Source organism: Xenopus laevis, chromosome 8L, assembly GCF_017654675.1.
Source record: "Xenopus laevis strain J_2021 chromosome 8L, Xenopus_laevis_v10.1, whole genome shotgun sequence".
Classification (NCBI taxonomy): domain Eukaryota; kingdom Metazoa; phylum Chordata; class Amphibia; order Anura; family Pipidae; genus Xenopus; species Xenopus laevis.
In genome coordinates this window covers 57,857,024-57,879,691 of record NC_054385.1, presented here as the reverse complement: position 1 = coordinate 57,879,691, position 22,668 = coordinate 57,857,024, and the positions used below count along the sequence as shown (strand labels likewise).

The 22,668-nt window shown below is 37.0% G+C and overlaps 1 protein-coding gene across 3 annotated transcripts in view; it reads right to left on the bottom strand.

The window, feature by feature from the left end:
• Positions 1-364: 364 nt before the first annotated feature.
• Positions 365-22,668, bottom strand: part of fndc3c.L (fibronectin type III domain containing 3C L homeolog) — a 62,809-nt gene continuing 40,505 nt past the window's right edge. For 2 of the 3 annotated variants that reach the window (XM_018229009.2, XM_018229011.2), the window contains 19 exons: positions 22,038-22,195; positions 21,430-21,489; positions 20,589-20,727; positions 20,128-20,181; positions 19,043-19,164; positions 18,745-18,919; positions 17,890-17,976; positions 15,141-15,279; positions 14,985-15,053; positions 14,349-14,467; positions 12,819-12,924; positions 11,242-11,417; positions 11,033-11,146; positions 9,827-9,976; positions 9,392-9,675; positions 8,862-9,074; positions 7,116-7,282; positions 6,543-6,664; positions 365-4,907 (listed from right to left, as the gene is read on the bottom strand). In XM_018229009.2, the coding sequence (XP_018084498.1) occupies positions 4,590-4,907; positions 6,543-6,664; positions 7,116-7,282; positions 8,862-9,074; positions 9,392-9,675; positions 9,827-9,976; positions 11,033-11,146; positions 11,242-11,417; positions 12,819-12,924; positions 14,349-14,467; positions 14,985-15,053; positions 15,141-15,279; positions 17,890-17,976; positions 18,745-18,919; positions 19,043-19,164; positions 20,128-20,181; positions 20,589-20,727; positions 21,430-21,489; positions 22,038-22,195 (2,772 nt within the window). In that variant the 3' untranslated portion in view covers positions 365-4,589. 3 annotated transcript variants of the gene reach the window in all.

Here is a 22,668-nt window from a genome sequence, read left to right as displayed (position 1 = left end):
TTTATCTGTTGCATGGGTGTTGGTTGTTTTTGGATGTACAGCGCTACAGAACATGTTGGTGCTATATAAATATGTGTTAATAATAACAGATGACTAACAGGCCATTTAAGTACCCACTGTTTCATCTCTAGGTCATATATTTTTTTTTTTTTTTAGAAGGTTTTCATGTGCTAAACCTATTCCCTAAAATTTAAGGCAGTGAAAGTACACGTTAACTGTTTTAGTGCAACCAATTTTTTCCTGCATTCACCCTCACTTTGTGTTTTGTACTCTATCAGCAAGTTCCTATTACAGGATAACAGCCCCCTGATCCCACTTTCCAGTTTTCACATTAGGTCACAAAATGAGCAAACCACCCTTCAAATAATTTTATACTTTTTATTGAACATATTAAATATATTATCTATTTCATAGTAACAATTTAGTAATACATATGCAGGGTAATGTTATATTGTAGAAGATACCTCAAATTACAATGAAAGTACAAAGCAACAGATTTCTAACAAGAACACCAAACATACTTCTGGAATGTATAGGCTGTAAATGAAAATGAGAACAACAACAAAAAAAGAAAGGTTATCACAAAGAGCACAAGTTGTCCAAGAAAGATGAATGTTAGGTATCTTAGTATGCAGTTCAGAGAAAAGCGATACAAAATGAAGATGAGAAGTTTAAATGTGTGCTTGAAAATATGAGGATCTCAAGCAGAATTCCTTTGGCAATGGAGACCGTAAGGCTGTTGGCAGAATCTTCCAGATTCTGAACTATTATTTCCCAGGAATCTAGGCTTAGTTGTTGGCTGGATGTAGATTCCAGGGTAGTAGTGTTTAACATGTGAAACACTACAAAGGTGGCATTGCTCCTTTAAGCAGACACTAACGATTTATTGCATGCAGCTCCCAAATGAAACAGACCAATGTAACGCTCCCTGCCAAAGCTAGGTACAACTGGGCTTTTTTTCTCCAACCAAAGGATACTTGGCACAACTAATTTAAGCTTAATCCTCTTCTGTTTGAGCGAATGAATCTAGCAGATGCGTCTATGGTGGCAACTGGCTAACCTAGTTTTACTAATAATCAACTCTTACTCAACATGCATGCTCAAAGCCCCCAACACATGGACATATGGTCATTCAAATAGGTCCAACATTGCAAAACTACAACTCAGAAACACTTTCACCAGTTAAAGTGAAACCATTCACTTACACAGGCTTTAACAGGCACTGCAGAACTCAGCCTCTTGGCTGTATCTCATCAAACCTACACTGATGCCCCTCTACAACTGACCCATATCAGATGAGTTAAACAAGCAGATATGCAGTCCTTTCACTTCCGTATCTGCCAATGCCTCAACGACGGATTTTCTATGTAAACCAACCAATTGCAGCGAGACTGTAGACTATCTTCTGAAAAACCAACAGATGCCCCGATATTCATGCAGCAAGGAACAAAAACCATGTCAACTGCTTGGCCATATCAGGGCACAAGGCACACGGGTAACATTATATTCTGATAAGACAATTATATAATTCAATAGAACCTGCTGATTTAAAGAATGCTCTAACCATAAAGAATGTTCTAGACCATAAAGAAGATGAATAGTCACACATGCTGTTTATTATGAATCAACATGCAAACTAGCACTGGTGTTCCTTACATAAAAATATATATTAAAATAGAAAGATTAAAATGTAAACATGTCTGCAGCCGAAAAGACAACATCATGTGTATAGAAATGTATGTAATGACGTACAAACAGGCACATATAAAGACACAAACCATTCCATGCCGGAGGCACCCATAGTGTATTGCCGTAATATGGGGACGGCCTCTTGGTCAGGAATACGGTTAAAAAAAGAATGCAAATGATTTCACTAACACTAATTGTAAAATAATTACATTCAACCTTAATCAAAATAAATAGAATACCATTCAGAGTACACTTGTGGAGGAGTAAAATTTTAGATTGCACCATACATCTACTGTAAGGAAAGAAAGTGGCAGTATATGTTACGATAAAATATTCATAAATGAAACGATATGCAGAAATACTCCTAGGTGATTGGCATGGAACAGAGCAATACATATAATATCCACTATGTATAAAAAGGGGACTACTTTCTACATATATAAATGCAGAATCCTGTAGGATTTGTATGAACTGGAACATTTCAATTGTGAAACGCAGGGTCATTGCACAACAGCGAGGCTGACATTCATATTTTACATGAAGTCTGCAACCTATGCCATGTTACTACACATATTCTGACTGTAGGGGTGTCATTTATTGTATGAATTCTCCGATAAAGTTGACGGCAATGATTTTTCTAAGGACTTTTGGTACATTTCAGCTTTCAAATATACCAACATTCCTGGCCAAAGCAACAATCATAATCTGCATTGACAACGACAATATTTAATACCATTGACATTATTGTGAGCTCTAAAACAAATCTTAAATATAAAGTGATGGAATGTATATTTATATATATATATATATATTATCAGCATGATAATTTTCTTACAAAAAACATTTTATATGTAAAAATATTTAGGTTAGTAGATAATACATAATCTGGGCATCTCTTGAAAAAAAAAACGTGCGTCTTTTTATTACTTAGATTACAGACAGTATAAAAACATATACTTGCTCAGTTTGAGCCAAATAGTGTAACATTTATAATAAATGCACTTTTTTTTTTTTTTTTGCTCGGTAAAGACAAACCTGTGCTTGTACAGAAAGTGCTGCAATGTATTCTTGAGAAGCACAGTACATTTTTTGTACTTGAAATGCAAAGCAGGTCACGGTATATATAAATATATACAAAAACAAAATTCAGATACACAGTATGGGTCATAAGGCGCTATCCTGCAATGGTAGTATCATTTGGTGGAAAGGTGACGTAAGTCAATGAAAGGCTTTCAAGTTAAAAGACACAAGAGTTAATGCTTACAAATTTAGAATATTCTTCTTCCAGGGAGCTCAAGGCCCTGCAATACTTTTTGCTGATTTTAGTAGTAGCACCAAACTTCAATATAAATCCACTTTTCTTCTCCGCTTCACAAGAGATGCTAAAATAATGTGCTTCGATCACATGGCTGCACTTCCAACTGACTGTATACAGATTAAAAAAACAACACATACCGGTATGTTTCTGTAGATCTGGTAAAAAGAATGGCTCTGCTTGAATGGGTCGGACAATGCGTGTGATTGTACCATAGAGGTGTAGCTTGGATTAGAAATCTGTTTAAATCAGTTTCCCTATTACTGCATTCGGTAATTGGGTTTTTTTTTTGGTTGGTTGATCTAGGGAAAGACGTGCATCTTTCAATGCAATAGCCTGGTCAGCTTAGTTAATGCATTACCGTTAACATGTCTGCATCAACCTTCTGTGTGTGCAAATGCAGACTGGCTCAGACAGAATTTTAGGAATAGGCAAAACACCCTCCTCTCCTTGTGGCTGGCGCATTTCTATCACAGGTAGTCCTTGGCAAGTTAAGGGTGCCATATTTACAGGACATACTTTTGGAACAAAATGTGGTTTATTCCATAAATGCTTTGGTTACGGTCAGGTAAATATAGATATCAAGCAATTATTAAACACATTTATGAGAAAAGTCCTGTAAATAACCTTGTTCCTCTGTATGTGTATATTACGCATACTAATACAAGGCACATTTCTACACATGCATATAAATACACATGTATATACAATACTAACTGCAGCTGATAAAGGCTATACTTCACTTACTGTATTATATTTCCTCTATTTCTGAAAGTTTCAGAATGTAGTTTTTCCCCCATAAATGTGAATGAACTCATGTATCAACACTGAATGTTACATATTATTGAGTTAAAAAGAATCTTACCTTCGTATACAAGGTGTAGAATTAAAGGAGGTGCTACGGACTTAATGGGCACTTGTCAATTTCATTTAGGTGTAAAGACATTTAGTAAAAGCCACCAAGATGATTTACAATCAGCTGCTTTTTCCAGTTACAAGGTATACATCACATAGTGAATGAAGGCTAGAGATAATAACCCTAGTTTGTCAAGTTCTGCTCACGCTTGCCTAGTTGTCTTTGAGATCTGTTTCACCTTTAACTAACAAAACCTTTCATCTTTTTAAAGACCCAAGTTCGGTATGAGAATGGACGCTAATACTTTTATGTTGAACAAAATGGTTTCTTTTATTAGCTACCACTTACAAGGCTGAACATTTAAAGAGGACATGCTTTAAAAGCAAATGTTCCATATAAACGAACAGCACCACCTTGGCAAAGTGTATTAAGGCATATTATACCATGGTCCTAGAGGCAGGACTGGATTCCCTTTCTAAGAGTTTCATGATGCTTCATGTTCCAAGTGTAGGGAGGATTAAGCTAATCCCGCCTCTCAATGAGTAAGCAGCAACAATGGAAATGCACTTATATATAATACAATCATTTCCATCAATAAGTTTAAGAAGAATCATTAATCCCTTGGGCTCCAGAGAGGTTTGCAATGCACGGCTGCTGGAAATCTCTGTGGTTCTCAAGGCATTAAAACATAAATATAAGGGAAGGGGAGAATAGTTGCATGGAGGGTGGCTACTTGATTACAAAGTACTGAATGACGACAGCAAACAAGAAAGCCACAATGGCAAAAACCAGAAGGAGTAGCACCGCAAACTGCTCATCAGTTAAAGGCTTTCTCTTGGTCTTTGTGGTTTCCGTGGTAGCGTTAGCACAATTTAGAACCAATTCTTGTCTTTGAGATGAGAATGTGGTGCTTGGACTGTAAGGGCCGTACAACTCCTGCAAGCCAGCAAGATCTTGGTATTGCCGACCAGCACAGACTCGGAACCGGTATTCACAGTTTGTTTGAAAGTTTGTAAAAGTGAACGAGGTGTCTGGTCCTTTGTAAACCTGTTCCATGAAAAGAAAAATTGAGGTTACTGATCTGCATCATGTGCAACAATAAGCAGATTCATCACAGACTTATTTTAACCCTTATCTGTTTATTGATTAAACAGCTCAGAAACAGCAGGAACCACCATGTTGAAAACATCCAAAAACATTTTCATCTACATAGGAATGTCCAGCTGGTGGCCCTCCAAAAGACACTAATGGCCTCCATAACTAAACTGACTTTTTGGATGATTTCTCTTAATTATAATCTTTAGCACAGTGAACAAATATATTATTGCTTTTAAATATTTTTAGCGGTGTCTGATAAATTAAGAAACAAGTAGTTCTGTGATTACAAACACTGCTTACACAGAGTACAGAGGCTCAACAAGTGCATTTGGAGATCATGTAGCCATGAAAATGCACCGCAGAGCCCCATTTGGAAATTAATACAGCTATAGGATCTGTTATCCAGAAACCCATTATCCAGAAAGCTCAGAATTACATGATGGACTTCTTCCATAGACTCCATTTTAATCAAATAATTCAAATTTTTAAAAATGATTTCTCTGTAATAATAAATCAGTACTTTGTATTTGATCCCAACTAAGATATAATTAATCCTTATTGGAAGCAAAACGATCCTATTGGGTTTAATTAAAGAAAATACTTTTACTTTTTAGTATAGATCTAAATTACGGATCCCTTGTCTGTCCCTATCATTCTGGATAATGGGTCCCATACCTGCACAATATATCCCTATTATATAGAATATATCTTCTATTCACCATACAATTTATATACACCTATCTTACTAGAGCAATGTAATATTGCAAATATAATTTACTTAAAAGGAAAACAATGTAGGTCTCTATAAAAATACAAAGCATTTATGTAAAACTCGTATGTAAAGCTTCGTGTAAATAAACCATTTTCACAATAATATACTTTTTTTAGAAGTATGTGCCATTGAGTTATCCTAAATAGAAAATTGCCATTTTCACAGATAAGGGCCGTCCCCAGGATATTGCAATTCACAGTACACACAAACAAACCACGGACATGCATACATGTTAGGTCACATGAGCCAATTAATGGACAAAGTTCTGTCTTTTGCGTCCACACTTTTTCCTGTTACAGGTAGAGCTGCATTATATCCGATCATGTGATTTCTGACGCAGCACACAGACCATCACAAAATGGTGGTTTAAGGTAAAAGATGTAAAAGAGCAATATTTACGGATATCTATATTCCAGTTTGGTAAGATTCTTTAATATGCCACTTAATATAAAAACTCTTGCTTAACTATTCATTTTGGAGGAATAGTTTTACTTTATAGGGATGCTATGATCTCATTTTTATAAGATATTATAATGTGAAATAATGTTGGTTTAAAAAAAAAAATATTTTTACTTCTATCAAAGGTATTATTACATTTTGAGTCAGTCTGAGGAAGTGTATTTCCTCCTTTGTACTCATGACTATTTCGAATTCCTTTTTGTCTGGCTTCATGGCAAGACGCTTGGAATAAGAACATATATAATTTACCTGGTATAAGAACATTTTTATTGATGTTTGCTCCTTTTGGGAAATGTCTAATATTTTAGCGATGGGACCAAGAAAAAAAACAAATGTAATGTTTCTGAATGTACCTGCTCAACCTCTCTCCCGTTGGTAAGTTGAAGCATGTAAACAATGGCATCTCCTCTCATGGGCTGCAAAGGCTCCCAAGTAACGTCACATAAATGACTTTCAATCTGCTGCACTTTAGGTGCTAAAAATCATGAAATAGGAAAATTATAAACATGTTATAACTACTAAAAATAATAAAGGTGAAAGCAACAAGTAGAAAGTCAAAAACAGATGGGTGTGAAGAACTGAAATATATTTAGATATCATAAAGCTATGATACCCACTTATGCTGGGCAAGCGGACCTTCATTTAGCGTAAAGCTTAAATGAATAGAAAAAGAAAAAATTAGAGAGTCTCATTAAACTATAACGTAATATTGCACTGCACTGGTAAAAAATGTTTTTGCTTCAGACAGCGTACTTTACTTAGCCTCGTAGTCTTCAAAAATGAGATGTATGTACATCACATAGGACAGCTGAAGAATCTGTGCAGTCATCCATATTCACATGTAATATGGCTGTACAAATGTTGGCATGTATTTGGCCAGTTTTACTTACTATGTATAGTATGTGTAAAACTCAAAATACACGTACCTTTTAATGCTGCCGGCGGAGATTTGGTAGTAGTAAAACTGTAAACTTGAGAGAAAGGCCCTTCTCCTGCATCGTTATATGCCTGTATCCTGAAGTTGTATGTAGTTGACTCATTTAATCTCTGCATCTTGTATGTGTGGCAGGGTCCATTGTAGATTGTAAAAAACCTAAACAAATAAGGATCCTATATTGATGAAATGATCGCAAACTGTGTTTTAAGCTAAAAAAAAAAAAAGTAGCCAAGCCCTCCAAGTATATGTTTATGGCTCAAAGCCTGGCCACTGGTTTCCTTCAATTCACAGAACACTAAGGGGGTTATTAATCCAACTCCAATTTTATGTCAACATTTTCTGCTACAAAATCCACTCGGGTTTTTTATGCTTATTTATTTTTAAATTTTCCCAAAAGTTAGCTTTGCAGGAAAAAAAATCAGATTTTCATGATTTTTTCGGATTTTTCAACAGGAAACAAAGATTTCTTATGCTTTTTTGCTTGAAAACGCTGAAAACGTTGGTGTATTGAACTAAACCCAGCGCACTTCAAAAAATCTTTGGGACTTCTCCGATTGACTTAAGCTGGCTATAGAAGCAAAGATCCTCGATTTGTACAATTTTCGGACCGTGTGTGTGGAGAGTCCCAACGGAGATCGGTCGTTTGGACGATCGGCCAGATTAAAAGATTCCTGTCGGCTGCCGATAATATCTCTGCATGTATTGCTGATAGTACGATTTTCAGTGGGAGACTGTCACTAGCTTTGTTAGGGCATAACTTTCGTGTGATTGCTGGCAGGGGCAGAACATCAGCTGATCTGTTCTTTTGTACTTTATTTGATCTGAATGGTTAGTGGCAGGTCGGGAGATGGGAAAGTCTGATTGTTCGATGATTCGTACGATCGGATCTTTGCGTCTATGGCTAGCTTTAGATGAAACCTCGACAGGTCTGAGATTCCGGATTTTCTAATTCAGACTTTCCATCCTCGGTGTTTAATACATTCCGAAAAATTTGTGATTTTTCTTTTAAAAGTCAGATTTTATAAAAAATGAAATCAAATTTTTCGGGATTTTTGCGTCTGGAGTTTAGTAAATAACCCCCTTAATATATTCCAAACCACAGTATATGGCATATAAAATTAGCTGGATAACACTGTTATAGACTGAACTAATCAAGTAGCATTAGCCACTGAGATAAAATGTGCTTTATATAGAGCATAATGTTCCTACAAATTCCTCGTTATGGTTTTTGCTGCTTTGAACTTGTAACTGTTTCAGTGCCAGAAAACAACAAGCAGGTAGTGGCAAACAAGGCCATGTCTGTATGAACATTCAAAGCGATAAACTGACAAATCCCCATTGGACTAATGTTCCAGTAAAAAAAGCAGAAACACCTATTTAAATGACAATAAAAGCAGGCTAAACCCTATTTATATAAATCATAAAATATTCCTTTAATGAGCTGTTTGCTTTGGAAGAGCTCAAATGACTCTGCTGGGAGCCAGATTTAATCATGTATCTGTCTTATTAATCATGAAAATGCCTTGTGTAATTATGACATAGCTAATGGGCAAACAATAGTATAAATTGTTATAAGATTAATTAGTTGATTTTATACCAATTAACTGAAAAGAGCTTGTGTATAGATATCAAAACCTGTTCAAGTCAAACATTAACTTTTCCCTAAGCTAACTAATGGGCTATTAAAGCACTAAAACACTCATCATTCATTGCTGACAAGGGCTGTGATGCTTACCTGCTGGACTTATCCTCCATTTGTAAATTGAACTGGGAGGTCTCTGTTGCTAATGCTTTACTGGAACCATCTCCCCATTTCAACTTAAGGCTCTGGTGACTGAAGACCACACATTCGAGATGGGGAGGGTTCGGAGGTGGAGGCTTGGTTTTGGCCTTGATAGAACTGCTGAATGGTCCAGCACCTAAGCCGTTTATGGCCTGAATTCTTATTCTGTAAGGAAAAATAATATTTTTTTCTAAGTTCCAAGGCCTGCACAGGAACACATTAACACATATTGATACATATCAGAGGTATTCAGACGCTTTCCCTGTGATTTATATCTAGATAGTCGGACTACTATTGGTTGGTCTGACCACTAGTCCCTTAATGGAGTTTTTCTTTTCATTAACTTATAGTATTTGGTAGAGAGCGATATTCTGCAATTGGTTTTAATTTTTTATACCGTATGTGGTTTTTAAAATTTCATATCTTTAAACGTAAATGTAAAGTTTAAGGTGTTAGAGCTCTTGCAAGGTTAGCTTTATTACCTGTAGGTCCGATCAGGGACCAGATTTTGAAGAATACAACTAGTAACACAGTCAACAGTTAGTTGCTGCTTCTCCCCATATTCTACATTGTACCCAGTGATCTCCGACCCATTGCAACATGGCTCTTTCCACTGGATAGCAAGGCACTCTGATGGTGAGGGAAGTGAGGCTTCCAATAGCTCTTCATCAACTACTTGCACAAATGGAACGGCAGCAGGTACAGATGCTGGAGTTGTTATCATGGCTGTGTCACCAAACAGTCCCGCACCAGCCAAATTAACAGCCTAGAAGAAATAGGATTATTTATGATTTCATATTAGAGAGGTTCTGGAAAGACTCATCAAAAGCTATGCAAGAATGAATACAAAGTGTTATTTCTAAATACAGTTGTCACAGGTAAGGAAAAAAGAAACATCTGTATACTTTGGCTCATACCTGAACTCTGCAGTAATACGTGGTAGCAGGTGTCAATCCTTTGATTTCATAACTTGGACACGGGCCGCTGTAAATTATTTGCATACAACCTTCTAGTCTCCCCCATTCTAGCCTGTATTCCGTTATATCTGTACCATTGCACATAGGGGTCTGAAAATATGAAAAAACAAACAAACAACAATTATAGTTGAGTTTTTAAAACACAGTTGCATCCACTATAGTATGTGGCATGGGTGATCTCTTGAGCTTCCGCAAAAACTCCATACATGCAAATCCAGTAAATACAAACAATTGTTTTATAAAAAAAAAAAAAAAATGACCAATCTGGTTTTATAGGCTCAAAGGACCAGTAAAGGTTGAACTTGATGGATGTGTCTTTTTTCAACCTAACTTACTAACAAAGTATTTTCTGCTGGTCAGTCTACTGTATTGTGCACGGTGTTGTGTCTGGAATTCAGTAGTTTCTCATAAAACAAGAATGATGTTATACTTGAGGCCCCACATATGACAAATGTATCTTAATGACCCCTGGTCAGGCCAAGTTCTGTAGTACTTGGTATATTCCTTCAATCTGAATGAATCTAGGCTGCTTGGTTTATGGATGGGGCCTGCTATGAGGCATAATTAATTTTAAATTGAAGACTGGGGGCAGCAGCTACCATCCTACACCCTTTTTGGGAGGGACAGGAAGCAGACTGGAACAAGAAGAGTCAGCATCATGGGGTAGTTTCTAATCACTTCCAAGCACAGGTAAATAAAGCATGTTGAAAGCAGAACACAAGAAGGCAAAAGTGAGCAGGGAGAAAGGAATATACCAAGTATCAGGCCAAAAATCAAGGACTAGGGTTTTTTTTTTTGTCTTAAAAACATTGGCTATAGCCTTTTATTGCAGAGGTCATCCTTAGCGGTCAACTCTGTTTCCAATCTCTTCCACCAAGTACAGTATGTTCACACCAAAGAAGGTACCATGACCATACAAGCCTAGAGGAGACAACAGTGAAAGGGGGGGGGTGGCAGATGGGTGCAATACCTCCGCAGTCTGATTACCAAGGTTCAGGATTTTGTGCATGCGTCTTAATATATGTGTCTGTTTATATGTTTTGTGTTCATAGAGTGTGTTTTAATGTAGTAAATGAGCATAAGTGTTCAAAATACAGAGCATGGAGTCTGTTTACAGCATTCACAAACATATTTATGTATTCTCACCTCCCAGCTGGCTAGGACACAGTTTGCAGTCTTACAGATCAGCGTCGGCATTCTGCATCTTTCAGGAGGGCCTGGAGCTGTGCAGAACTCCGATTTAGGTGAATAAGGTCCACACTAAAAAGTAATATAAAAACAAACAGGCAGTGAAAGATTGGTCGCAGCTAGTAATGCACAGCGCAAACCACATTTACAATATCTGAATTCATTACCCCTGCTTTATTTGTGGCTTTGATCCAGAAGCAATAGGACCGTCCTGGCAGGAGGTCGCTTACTGTGCATTCAAGCTCTGGGCCCTGGTACACTGCTGCACGATCTTCTTGTTCAGATTTTTCCATTTCTACAGTGTAAGCTGTCACTGCTGAGCCACCTTCTGAGGAAGGAGGAGCTGGAAAGCAACAAAGTGTTCTTATAAGTCTTAAAACCAGGGTCTATGGCCTTCTGACACACAACATTTTTCTTCTGGACTCATATTTTACTACTCAGGGGTAAAGACAATTTTTGTAACGAAAAAGTGCACAAATTGAATAGCTACATTTAGATATTCTTGCACAAATGGTTATTGGTCTTATTTTAATTTCATGTGCATTTCTTCTAGGAAAATGCTTGGTGGCTGGGATTACTGCATTTGGGGGGAAAGGTGTACATCTACTGCAACATGGGGCAGATACTTGGCCTGCATACTTGTGCATCAGCTGCATTGGCTCCGGGTGAAGACACATGAGAGGGTTGATGCAAGTGTAGTGGCTGATTCTCAGCTGAGAATCAGTCCCATGTGGCATTAGCCTTAAGATATCAGAATAAACAAACATTGTTTGTAAAAACACAAACTTTTTAAATAAGTAAACAGCTATAAATGCTTTAATTTACCAGGTCCAAATGAAATGCTCACAGCATTATGCTTCAAGGTGGATGGTTCTGAATTTTTAAGCATGTTATTGTCAGCTCTGTCAGGTTAGTGCAAACACATTTTAGCACTTAGCATGGCAGTTCGAGAGCTGCCTTAAGCTGGCCATAGACGCAAAGATCCGATCGTACGAATCAACGTACGATCGGACTTTCCCATCTCCAGACCCTCCACTAACCATTCAGATCAAAGTCTTTACCATTCCGATCAAATAAGAACAGATCACCCAATGTTCTGCCCCTAACAGCAATCGTACGATACTTATGTCTGACAACACTAGTGACAGTCTCCCTCTGAAAATCGTACGATCGGCAATACACGCAGAGATATTATCGGCAGGCGACAGAAATTTTCTAACCTGTCCGATCGACCAAACGACCGATCTCTGACGGACGAAAAATGTCGGGACTCTCCACACATGGTCCGAAAATCGTACAAATCCACGATTCGTACGATCGGATCTTTGCGTCTATGGCCAGCTTAAGGCTGAGGTTATCTTCTCTACAATACTAATTGTAAGCACCAACTTGCTTATCTTGAAAAAAACAACTGGTTAAGCAAATGTTCTGACACTGATAAATGCACATGTATACATTTTCTGAGGTTCTCTGGTTTGTAATAATCTTGGATTTTATAGATTACAAAATCAGCCCTTTGAGCTTCTTCTGCCTGAAGACAGCTGTGATCGAAAAAAAATACATTGGTCTTTAATGCTGCCAGTATTTACTTTCCCAAAAAATGTAGTACAGGGTAAGTTCTACAGCAATGTCCAGCCTTGCAATGTGTTGCTGATCAAAAATTCCCAGCATCCCAAACAGCAGAAAACCCTAAACTGTGTTTATAGTCAAGAAAATCAACACAACAGAAGGATGTGGAACTTACTCCATTGCAGACTCAGTTCCTTGGGTTTGGGTTTCCCACACAGTTGTAGGGCTTGGCAGAGACCTGGAGGTACAATAGCTGTCTGGACTGTTGATACATCCGAAGCCTATAAAAAATGTGGAATAGTTGAGATAATAGGTGAGAATCTACTTAATTGCTTTTTTTTTTAATGGTAACAAGCTTATATTCTTAACTGCTCATGCCCCAGTTCTTTCTGACATGTCCACTTGAATTTTACTTTGATAAAGGAACAGTAACACCAAAAAATTAAATTGTCTTAAAGTAATGCAAATATCATGGAGTGTTGCAAAGCACTGGTAAAACTGATCGGTTTGCTTCAGAAACACTACTACAGTTCATATTACTTTAAAACATTAATTTTTTGATGTTACTATTACTTAAGAACATGTTTTGAATATTTGAAGACCTTTTAATTATAGGGTAAATATAACTTAAATGTAGCTGGTATTACTAATCACAAGGAAACCACAGACAATGTAAATTCAAGTGTAGGGGCTCTTTTAGTATCACTGGGGAAATTAGCCTTGGACTATAACATATGGCAACCACTGAGTAGATTCATTTTGTTCAGCCAGGTAGAATAAAAGCAAAAAATGTGACTGGTTGTCATGGGGTTACTGCACACATGTTAATTTTCCTAGTGATAATAAATGAGCCCATCACAGCTTCAGCTTATATAGAAACCGATAAGGAATGACTTCTTAAAGGAAAGCTTCATCAGATGGAATAGCTTTCCAGCAAATACAATAAAGACTAATTTAGGAAAGGAATGCAAACACTTAAGCAATTTTAAAGATTTAAAGGGGTTGTTCACCTTCCAAACAATTTTTCAGTTGAGTTGTTTTCAGATTGTTCAGATTTGTTCAATTGCTTTCCAAAAAATATTTAGTTTTTCCAAAATCTCAGTAATTTAGGCGCAGATTCTGAACTGTTACAATTTTGCACCATTTAATTGATACATTACTGGAGTATTAGCAACTACTGTATCAGTTCTAACAGCTGCCAACTCAGGGATTCTGCTCAGCAGGGACAAAGATAAGAAAAATTTGATGAAAATTGAAACCAACTGAACTGAAAAAAGTGTTGGAAGGTGAACAACCCCTTTAAAGATATATTTAAAAGCTTATTGACAGCTCCCCAGAGCAAAATGTAGCAGTGATATGTTCATTTGGTCATATTTGGGCATATTGATGAAGGGGTTAAAGTGAAAGTTTACAAATACATCCCTTAGAGAGCCATGACATTTGCCCCTCGTGAGCTCTAGTTTCACCCCTTGATAAATGTGGCCTTTGAAATTAAAATGAAGCACTTAAAATTGATTAGCTGATTTTTTTTTGTTGGTGCAAAAAGCACTATTTTAACCATCACTAACCTCTTCTGAGCATTATATAGTGCAACCCAGCATTAGGTTATGCTTGTGCTATTGCTATTTGAAGCCATACATGAATCAAAAGCTTTCATTTCACTGGAACACATAAGGCAAGAAAAACCAACAGAAATACCACTTACCAGACTAGAGCCCATGATATTATTGCAATATACTCTTAATTTATAGCATGTGCCAGGTTTGAGATGATCACACACGTGTTCTTTTGAAGACCCACTATATATCACCTCCCATTTGTTTCCTAAAAGAAATGGATAGCAATATAGAATAATCATTCAGGTTGTAATTAATTAGCTTATTCTGCATCAAAAACACATTCCTCAAGAAGAGAAACACGAAAACAAGTCTGAGATGTACTATGCAAAGAGGACACACCATAGATCTTTAAAACTTGCATACATAGAAATTTGCTTGCTTCTAACAGGAGGGTCCAGATTAGGTAAAAGAGGAATTCTGGGAACACAAGCAGGTTTGTGGGTATGGAGAGTGCAGACTGGATTTGCACTCTCACCCCAAATAATAATTAAGCAAACATAATTATGTTGCTTCAGGGTGGCTTAAAAAGGATTACTATCTTGTGTTACTGCCACATCTAAAATATAAACTCATGTATAGAGTAGTGTTACAAGAGATATTAACACCACAGTGAAAAAAGTGCCTAAGTATATGAGGTTACTACACTATTGAACATTATAAATTGTTTTACAGCACAAATAATCTGGTGATAGCACTTGCTGAATGTAAAACTACTTTCTCACCATTGGGTGTTTCCGAGATTTCAAGGAAATATTTGGTCACGTTGGATCCTCCATTATCTTTAGGACCATCTGTAGGGAGAAAAAAAATTACATATAGGAAAAACACCTACATGCCTAGAGGTAGGCAGTGCTGTATGCTGCGGTCAATTGACTTACCCCAAGTGACTTTTATACTGTGTGCATGGATTTTTCCTTTTATACTTGGTTTGCCAGGAGGGCCAGGTTTGTCAGGAGAAGTTGTGTATTCTACAATATCACTAGGATTACTTTTGCCTTCATTGTTAACTGCAAAAACCTGCAAAACACAAAACATACTTTCAGCAAAGACAGTAGTAAGTTGCTGGAAGACAGGAAACAGGAAAACAACTTTGAAAGGCAAGAAAAACAAATGTAGAAATGTAGGTGTTGTAAAATACCCCTGCAGTTTACCACAAATGGCCACAACGATGTGCATTTCCTGGTGGATCACATAGGCCTAAAAACAGTAAATAACAACCCCTTATTTATCAGCTGTTGCAACCTTTCTTGACAGCTGTGTGGTTCACACCTACAAAAAGATCGGAAGCATTGCAGTGGTCCCATAGAATGGCAAAACACAAAGATACCAAATACAAACCTTTGTGTGCATGTTTTCAGTGTTGCACAGTCTCTTAATTTGCTGTTTTGCCAATATATATTACAATATTAACAGAGCTGCAATATCAGATGGTGCCTTATAAATTAGTGTAAATAATAGGGATGCGCCGAATCCTTCTGTCAAGCCGAACCAAATCCTAATTTGCATATGCAAATTAGGGGTGGGGAGGGAAATCTGGTGACTGTCACTAAACGAGGAAGTAAAAAATGTTTTGCCTTCCCACCCCTAATTTGCATATACAAATTAGGATTCGGTTTGGATTTGGGGGTTCGGCCGAATCCAAAATAGTGGATTCGGTGCATCCCTAGTAAATAATATCAACCTCATGATAAATATATCCCGCACTTACAGACAAACGGGATATTCAGAATCGAACCACCCAGCTGAAACAGCGGTTTCGTAATGTGCACACAAAAATTAATGATTGCCGTTTCTTTATATGCTTCGATCTTTCAGGTGTGAGAAACAAAACGCCAAAAGAGAGTTGTTAAGGAGGTACAGAAGAAAATATATAGTATAGTAACTAAGTGGCAACTCCAAAAAGAACATAAGAGCACTTCATCTTTGAGTTATACTGTTATCCTATAGTGCTCCCAGTGAAAACAAATTGCAATTTATTGGAGTACCGAATCTTTAGTGCTTACTTCTTTCCCTAGAGCGAGATCCATCAACTAACTAGAAAACTACTCTACATATTTTTTTTCTGTGCTTACTTTAAAAAAGTTAAGTAGCTTCCTGAATATCACGTATCTCAAAAATACAAAAGATTACAAATATACTTGTACTTCTTATTAGTAATGGGGTGCATTCACTTACCTTGATGTAGTGAGCAATTGAGTGCAATTTTGAGTGAAATTGCCATGTCTCCCCCCCCCCCACAATGCAGCATTTTTTTCCCAGAATTCTAGCTCCATTGAGGACGCAACAATGCAGTTTATTTGGTGCAACTGTGCCGCGCCTACTGCAATTGCACACAATTTGCCAAAATAGATGCAACTGTGTGTGTATGCTTCATGACAAATAAGATGCAGTTGCACCAAGTATGTTCAGTCTCCCTGGTGTCATTTCTGGTGTTCAGCATGCAAATGACGACTGCCCCCAATTTTTTAGGTACAATTGTGCTGTGCCTATTGCCGCAGTATGAAGAATGCAGTATGATGCAAGCACCTTTAATAAATGTGGTTTTAAGCACAAAATGACTGCAGGGAAAATCACAAGTTGTCCATTACACTTGTGGACATAAATTAGCCCCAGTATCTCTTTACTGCACACTGTAACCCTAAACAGTATTAAATAGAAATACTATTTACATTAAAGCATATCTTTAACTCTTCACCAGACACTAAATCATTTCTGGGATGTAAACTTAGCAGAATTCTTGCCATACTGTCCCCTTTTAAACCTGCTGTTGGTAATATTGCAACAATGACATATCCACGCCCTTCTCTGATTTTATTGTACAATAAATAGGGTCTGTTTTACTAATACGAGATTGAGAGTGCTGCAATATATACACGAAATAAGGCTCAAGCAGTTGAATGGCAATATACTGTGTTGCAGAGAATCTTGCCATTTTATTACCGAGATTTTTATTATCAAACAAATTACAGATTGTATCATTTGTCATTTTCAACAGCAATTTCTGAGAAGGGAAGAGAATACATATGTAAGAAAATACTCAGTGAAACAGGCTTTCGGGCACTTTTTAAGTCCTAGAAATAGTAAACATGAATTACTATTTGTTCATGCTTTAATGTATAGCCCTTATACACAGGTCACAAATTAACAAACCTGGCATAACAACAGCATGAAAGGAAAGAGGGGTGGGGAATGTACATCATTTGCATAACAACATTTTATAGGGAGGTTGAGGTATGAGGAAATGGTGCTATGGCTGAAACTATTTATAAGTCTGGGAAGTATAACCAAACTAACTTTCGTTTCAGGGATAAGACAACCCCCTTCCCCAGGAGTTTGGGGTTTCATTTTATGTAACAAGAGACTGCCAATTTGTGTTCTGTCCATGTGATATTTACTAATGGGAAAGGCTTCAGGTCTGCTTTTTAGTGGAATATGGTCTTTATTGTAGTTAAAACCAGGAACCTGTAAAACTACAACTCTCGTCAACAGCTGATAACCTTGAGTCGTCCACAGTCTAATATAGAAAAATAAACATATTTTCGTATTTGTAATTCATTTGCATCTGAAAAGCAATGGTACCGGATATACATGTTTGATATTGTTGGTCAAATAGGAGGACAAACTCACCCTGAACTTGTAAGAAGTATTCCTTCTCAGGTTTTTTAAAGTGCATGAGAGTTCTTCACCATTGTGCCTTGGCTTAAAACCATACCCCTGGGGAAAACAATAGCTATTTCAGATGGTGTTCTTAGAGCAGTCACAAATAAAAATGAATTGGAATTGTAAAAATAATATTAAAGGACCAGTATACACCCTTTTTCAACATGAACTCAACAAATTGGGTTTGTGCTGATCATATTACAGCCCTCTGTGTAATTACCTGTTAATTATCTTAAAAAGAGTCTGTCTATACAGAACTCATTATTTTCTATTAGACCTAAGGGACACATGGGGGTATATTTATCAAAAAGTGAAGTTAGAGTTCGCCACAGTCCTCTAGAGTGAAAAAGTTCATCCTTTGATAAATACGCCTTTCAAAATCCCATAGAAATGAATGGGGAGTGGCGGAATTTCAGAAAAACAGTAGTGGACACCAATGTGGCGGAAAACAGTAGTGGACACCAATGTCCACCTGTTACCAAGTGTAACGTGCCAGTGCCCTTTTCATTAAAGGGTTGTTTTCAGTTCCAAGCAATTTAAATGTACTGTGAACAGATCTATCATATATTAAATTGGATCAAACTAGAAACTATCTAGTCAGGGTCACTACAATCCTCTCACCTTACTACCCAAGTTTTACTAAAGTTTTCAGCTACTTCTAATTCCAGTTGTTAAGGCCTTCTGCCAAACAAATAAATCAATGATTTTGTGCATGACGTGTTCATGGCCAACTTTATACTGCTTCTTACCTTCATAACATATAATGGGAAAATAAAGCAATGCAAACATGATAGTAATAACTAAAACATAGGTGTAACTTACTGAACCTTCTTCTTCCATTTCTAATATGTACGTCAGGCTATCATCCACAGATATATCACTAGGTGGGCTCCAGCACAATGATAGCCAGGTGATGCCAGAATGAAGGAGCTTTGGTGGCAGTGGAGCTGGTGGAGCACTGCCTGCTGTTAAGAAGACCACCGTCTCACTCACCCCACTGGAAAACAATATATTCCATCAATAAGGAGGTAAGTGAGAGAGAGAGAGAGAGAGAGAGAGAGAGAGAGAGAGGGTAAAGGCAAGTGACTTAAAAGAAAAGAAAAATAAGAAGCAAGAATACCTCATTCCAATATCATTTTTGGCGGCTATTCGAAATGCATATTTTGTGGAAGGAGACAGCTTTGTTAACTTGTACTGTTTAAGGTGTCCAAAGTAGCACTCCTTAAATGGCCCTTGTTTTCCCTTAAAAGTAAAATAAATAGATCAATAATACAGTTCCCATGAGATAGTTTCATTGCAAGTATGTTTCATTTTACATTACAGACATCAGAGGGAGTAGTAACCTTTGTGCCTTTTAATTGATAATAAAGTTACAACAATGTGCCTATTGTTATGTACGCTCAGCATTATAATTCCAGTGCATCTCTACCCACACAAGGCCAGGAATTATGCACACTGCAAAAACACTTGGCCGAGACATCCTGCTAGCCTGAGAAATCAATGTCTTTGTATGCTGTTTCCTCCAGGTAATAATGATGCTTGTGCTGTGCTAACACACAGAGTAGATTCTATACAGGCAACATACAGGTTATCAGCATCACCCATAGCATTTATATATCCTCCAATCCTTACATAATGTATTTGTATTGTGGTATTGCTAACCTTTAAGTTTAAAATTCATACTTGTACATCCAAAATGGTAATACACATCAACACTAATAAATATAACAAACGTATAACATATACATACAGAAAAATGGGTGCCAAAACTGGGCAATTTTCCTAACTAGATCAGTGTTCACATACTGCTTAACATCACCAAGTTTTCTTAACTAAACTACAATATATATATTTAATGCAAACTTTAGGTGGGAGGTGGGTGGGTACTGGGAGTTTTAGCTCAGGAGTAAGTGGAGATCTGAAGGCTGAAGAAACACAAGTCAAAACTGTGCTGTAGATAACACTTCAACCTATGTTTATTGAGGTTCAAAAAGTATGCCTGATTACAGAACAGATTAGGTATCTAATTTTCAGCTCCGTAAATGACAGTTGAATCACAAATAATCCATTTTCTGGCAGCATTAAAAGAAGTAACAATTGTATAATCAGTATGCCTTGTATCTCCAATTCAGAAATTGATGAGTTGTGCAGTTGTGTGGGTTTCAAGATGCTATCAGAAATCATATTTGTAACAAAAACTAGTACCTCATCCCATTCCAGCAAAAATCCATTGATCTTTGAACCATTGTCATTCGAAGCCTGGTCAAGAAGAAGAAGACAAAATGGTAAACAAGTGGTAAATTGTTAAACTGCTATTTCTTTTAGGACATGTATATAAATATTTTAGGTACCCTTGTGGGCATCAGGGCACTGTAGATGCTAGCCTGGCGGAAGGGCTGTATACATGGCAAAATAAATATGAGCAGACAGAAGTTGTGTAAATGTGATATCTGTGCCAGATGAAGCAAAAGGTACTTGCACTATTTTGTTACATGCTGGGGCGCTGAGCTATCATTCATGCATTACATTTATACTACCCTATCCAAACAATGATTTCTGGCCCAGGAAAAATGATATACAGCTCAAATGGGTTCCAAATGTCCATATAGAATTACTCATAATTCTATAATTATGTGCCTTTTCAGTTTATTCTTTATTAAACTTACCTTCCACTGAAGATTCAAACAGTTTCTACTTCGGTTTGAGAGCTTAGGAGGAGCAGGTGGCTCTGGTTCACAGCTTTCGGTAGTAAAACTTACAAGTTCCGAAATGGAGCCTTCTAGAGGTGGACATGTTGCAGATACTCTAAATATACAAGAAACATGTAAACTGAGTATTTGAACCGCACTTAACATATAAACTATGCTTAACATGTAGGAGAGCCATAATATCAACCTGCTTCATGATTACCCAAATAGCAGAATTATAAAAACTGTTATGAATGACAATTTTCCTTGAATGCACATGTATATTAAACAACCTTAACCTAAATTTTCCATTTAAAGGTGCTGGACACACTTTGGGACCCAAAACAACATATGAAGGATGGGCTGACCAATCCAACTTTTATTTAATTCATGAATATTCCTGACTATACAAGTGGATTGGCCATTTCTAGAGAATGTACTGGGAGGGCTATAGTTTAAAATGACAGGGCCCAGCAAGAAGTGCAGAGAAACAAAGGACCCAGACTTATCAGTGATTGCCCACCATTAGCTGTCAAGCTACTCTTAAAATACAACTCCCTGCCTGACTAATCCTGCTACTGCATGTTTAAAAACAAGAGGAGGGCACCATACTGGATGTTTCTCACATAAATACAAGAAATAACCTATAATTATCCCTTCAATTACCCATTTAGCCCTGTTTATCTCATGAAATAAAACATATTTTAAGATAATTATATTTTAAATGATTTTGTTTTTGCTTTTGGGACTGAAGCACTACATAAAGGTATGTAGTGGTTCAACTGCAGAGAGTTAAAAAGAACATGCGTTCTATATTTACCTAACATGGTAGTCTGTTGCTGGCCGAAGGTCCGTCAAGGTGCAGATTGCAGCTTCACCTCTACAAAGAGCAACCAATGATCACAATTTAATATCCACACATAGCAAATTCACTACCAGAATGCAATGCAGCTACAAATAATTTATGGGAACCAATTGGCTTTTTTCCCCCCAATAGGCATTGGGTTAATCTGACCAATTGTAGCACATGGGGGATGAAAACAAATTTGCTCTTTTGCCTATAACCTTGATGATGATGAAAGTAAATGAGAGGAGGCTGCAGATTCTGCTCTATCCAGTTCTAGCAGTGTCTCAAACAAACACAGATTTCAGGAGATTAGACTGGAGAGACAGACTACTATGCCATGAAACGGACATCCTACTCAATGTACCAATGGTTAGGGTAAGACCTAAACAGCACCAAACCACCACAGTGTGTGTATGGTCACATTTAGAAAACTTTTCAAACAATCATCAGCTGCATTGCCCAGTGTACAAAGTATGCCTCCTGAAGAAGCTCGGATTGTATTATTAGCAGAGCCTATCTAGCTTGATCAAATAAAATTAAAAAAAAAAAAAAGAAAGCCGTTACTTATAATGGATACTCACAAGTACACAAGTTTGAATTTTCCATTCTTGCCACTGTTGGATATGGTTACCTCATAAATGACTGCAGCTGGTAAAGGATTAGATGGGCTATCACAGTTTTGTGTACTAGTGTGAAGACTATAACATAAGATGGCTGAACGAGCCTCTAAACCAGAAACCTAAACAGAAAAAAAAGCTGTTACAAACATCCATACTTGGACCTGACACTAGCCTGTAATTTATGGGACGATATAATATAAATAGAAAAACCAAAAAATTTAAAATCTAAACTCCATATTAAAGGCCAGTAACACAAGAATATTAAAATATTTACATATTTACACTATTCACAGTCTGCAATTGTAAAAATTTGACCTTATTTCTTAAAATCATGATATTTTCTCTCTTAAAAATTTATGATTTTAGGGGTATTCAATGAGTATGAATTATTTAAGGGTGCAATAAACAATAAAGATGGGTAAGGCTTATTTTCCATACACTAAATGAACACATAATAAATTCATCTTAATGAATGAACCACAGAATGACCACTAATTGGTGTTGTATTATAAAGGTGTATGAGGTATATGTCTCAGTTGTCATTATAATGACAGATCACACTCGTGCAGTAATACACCTGAGCATTAACCTG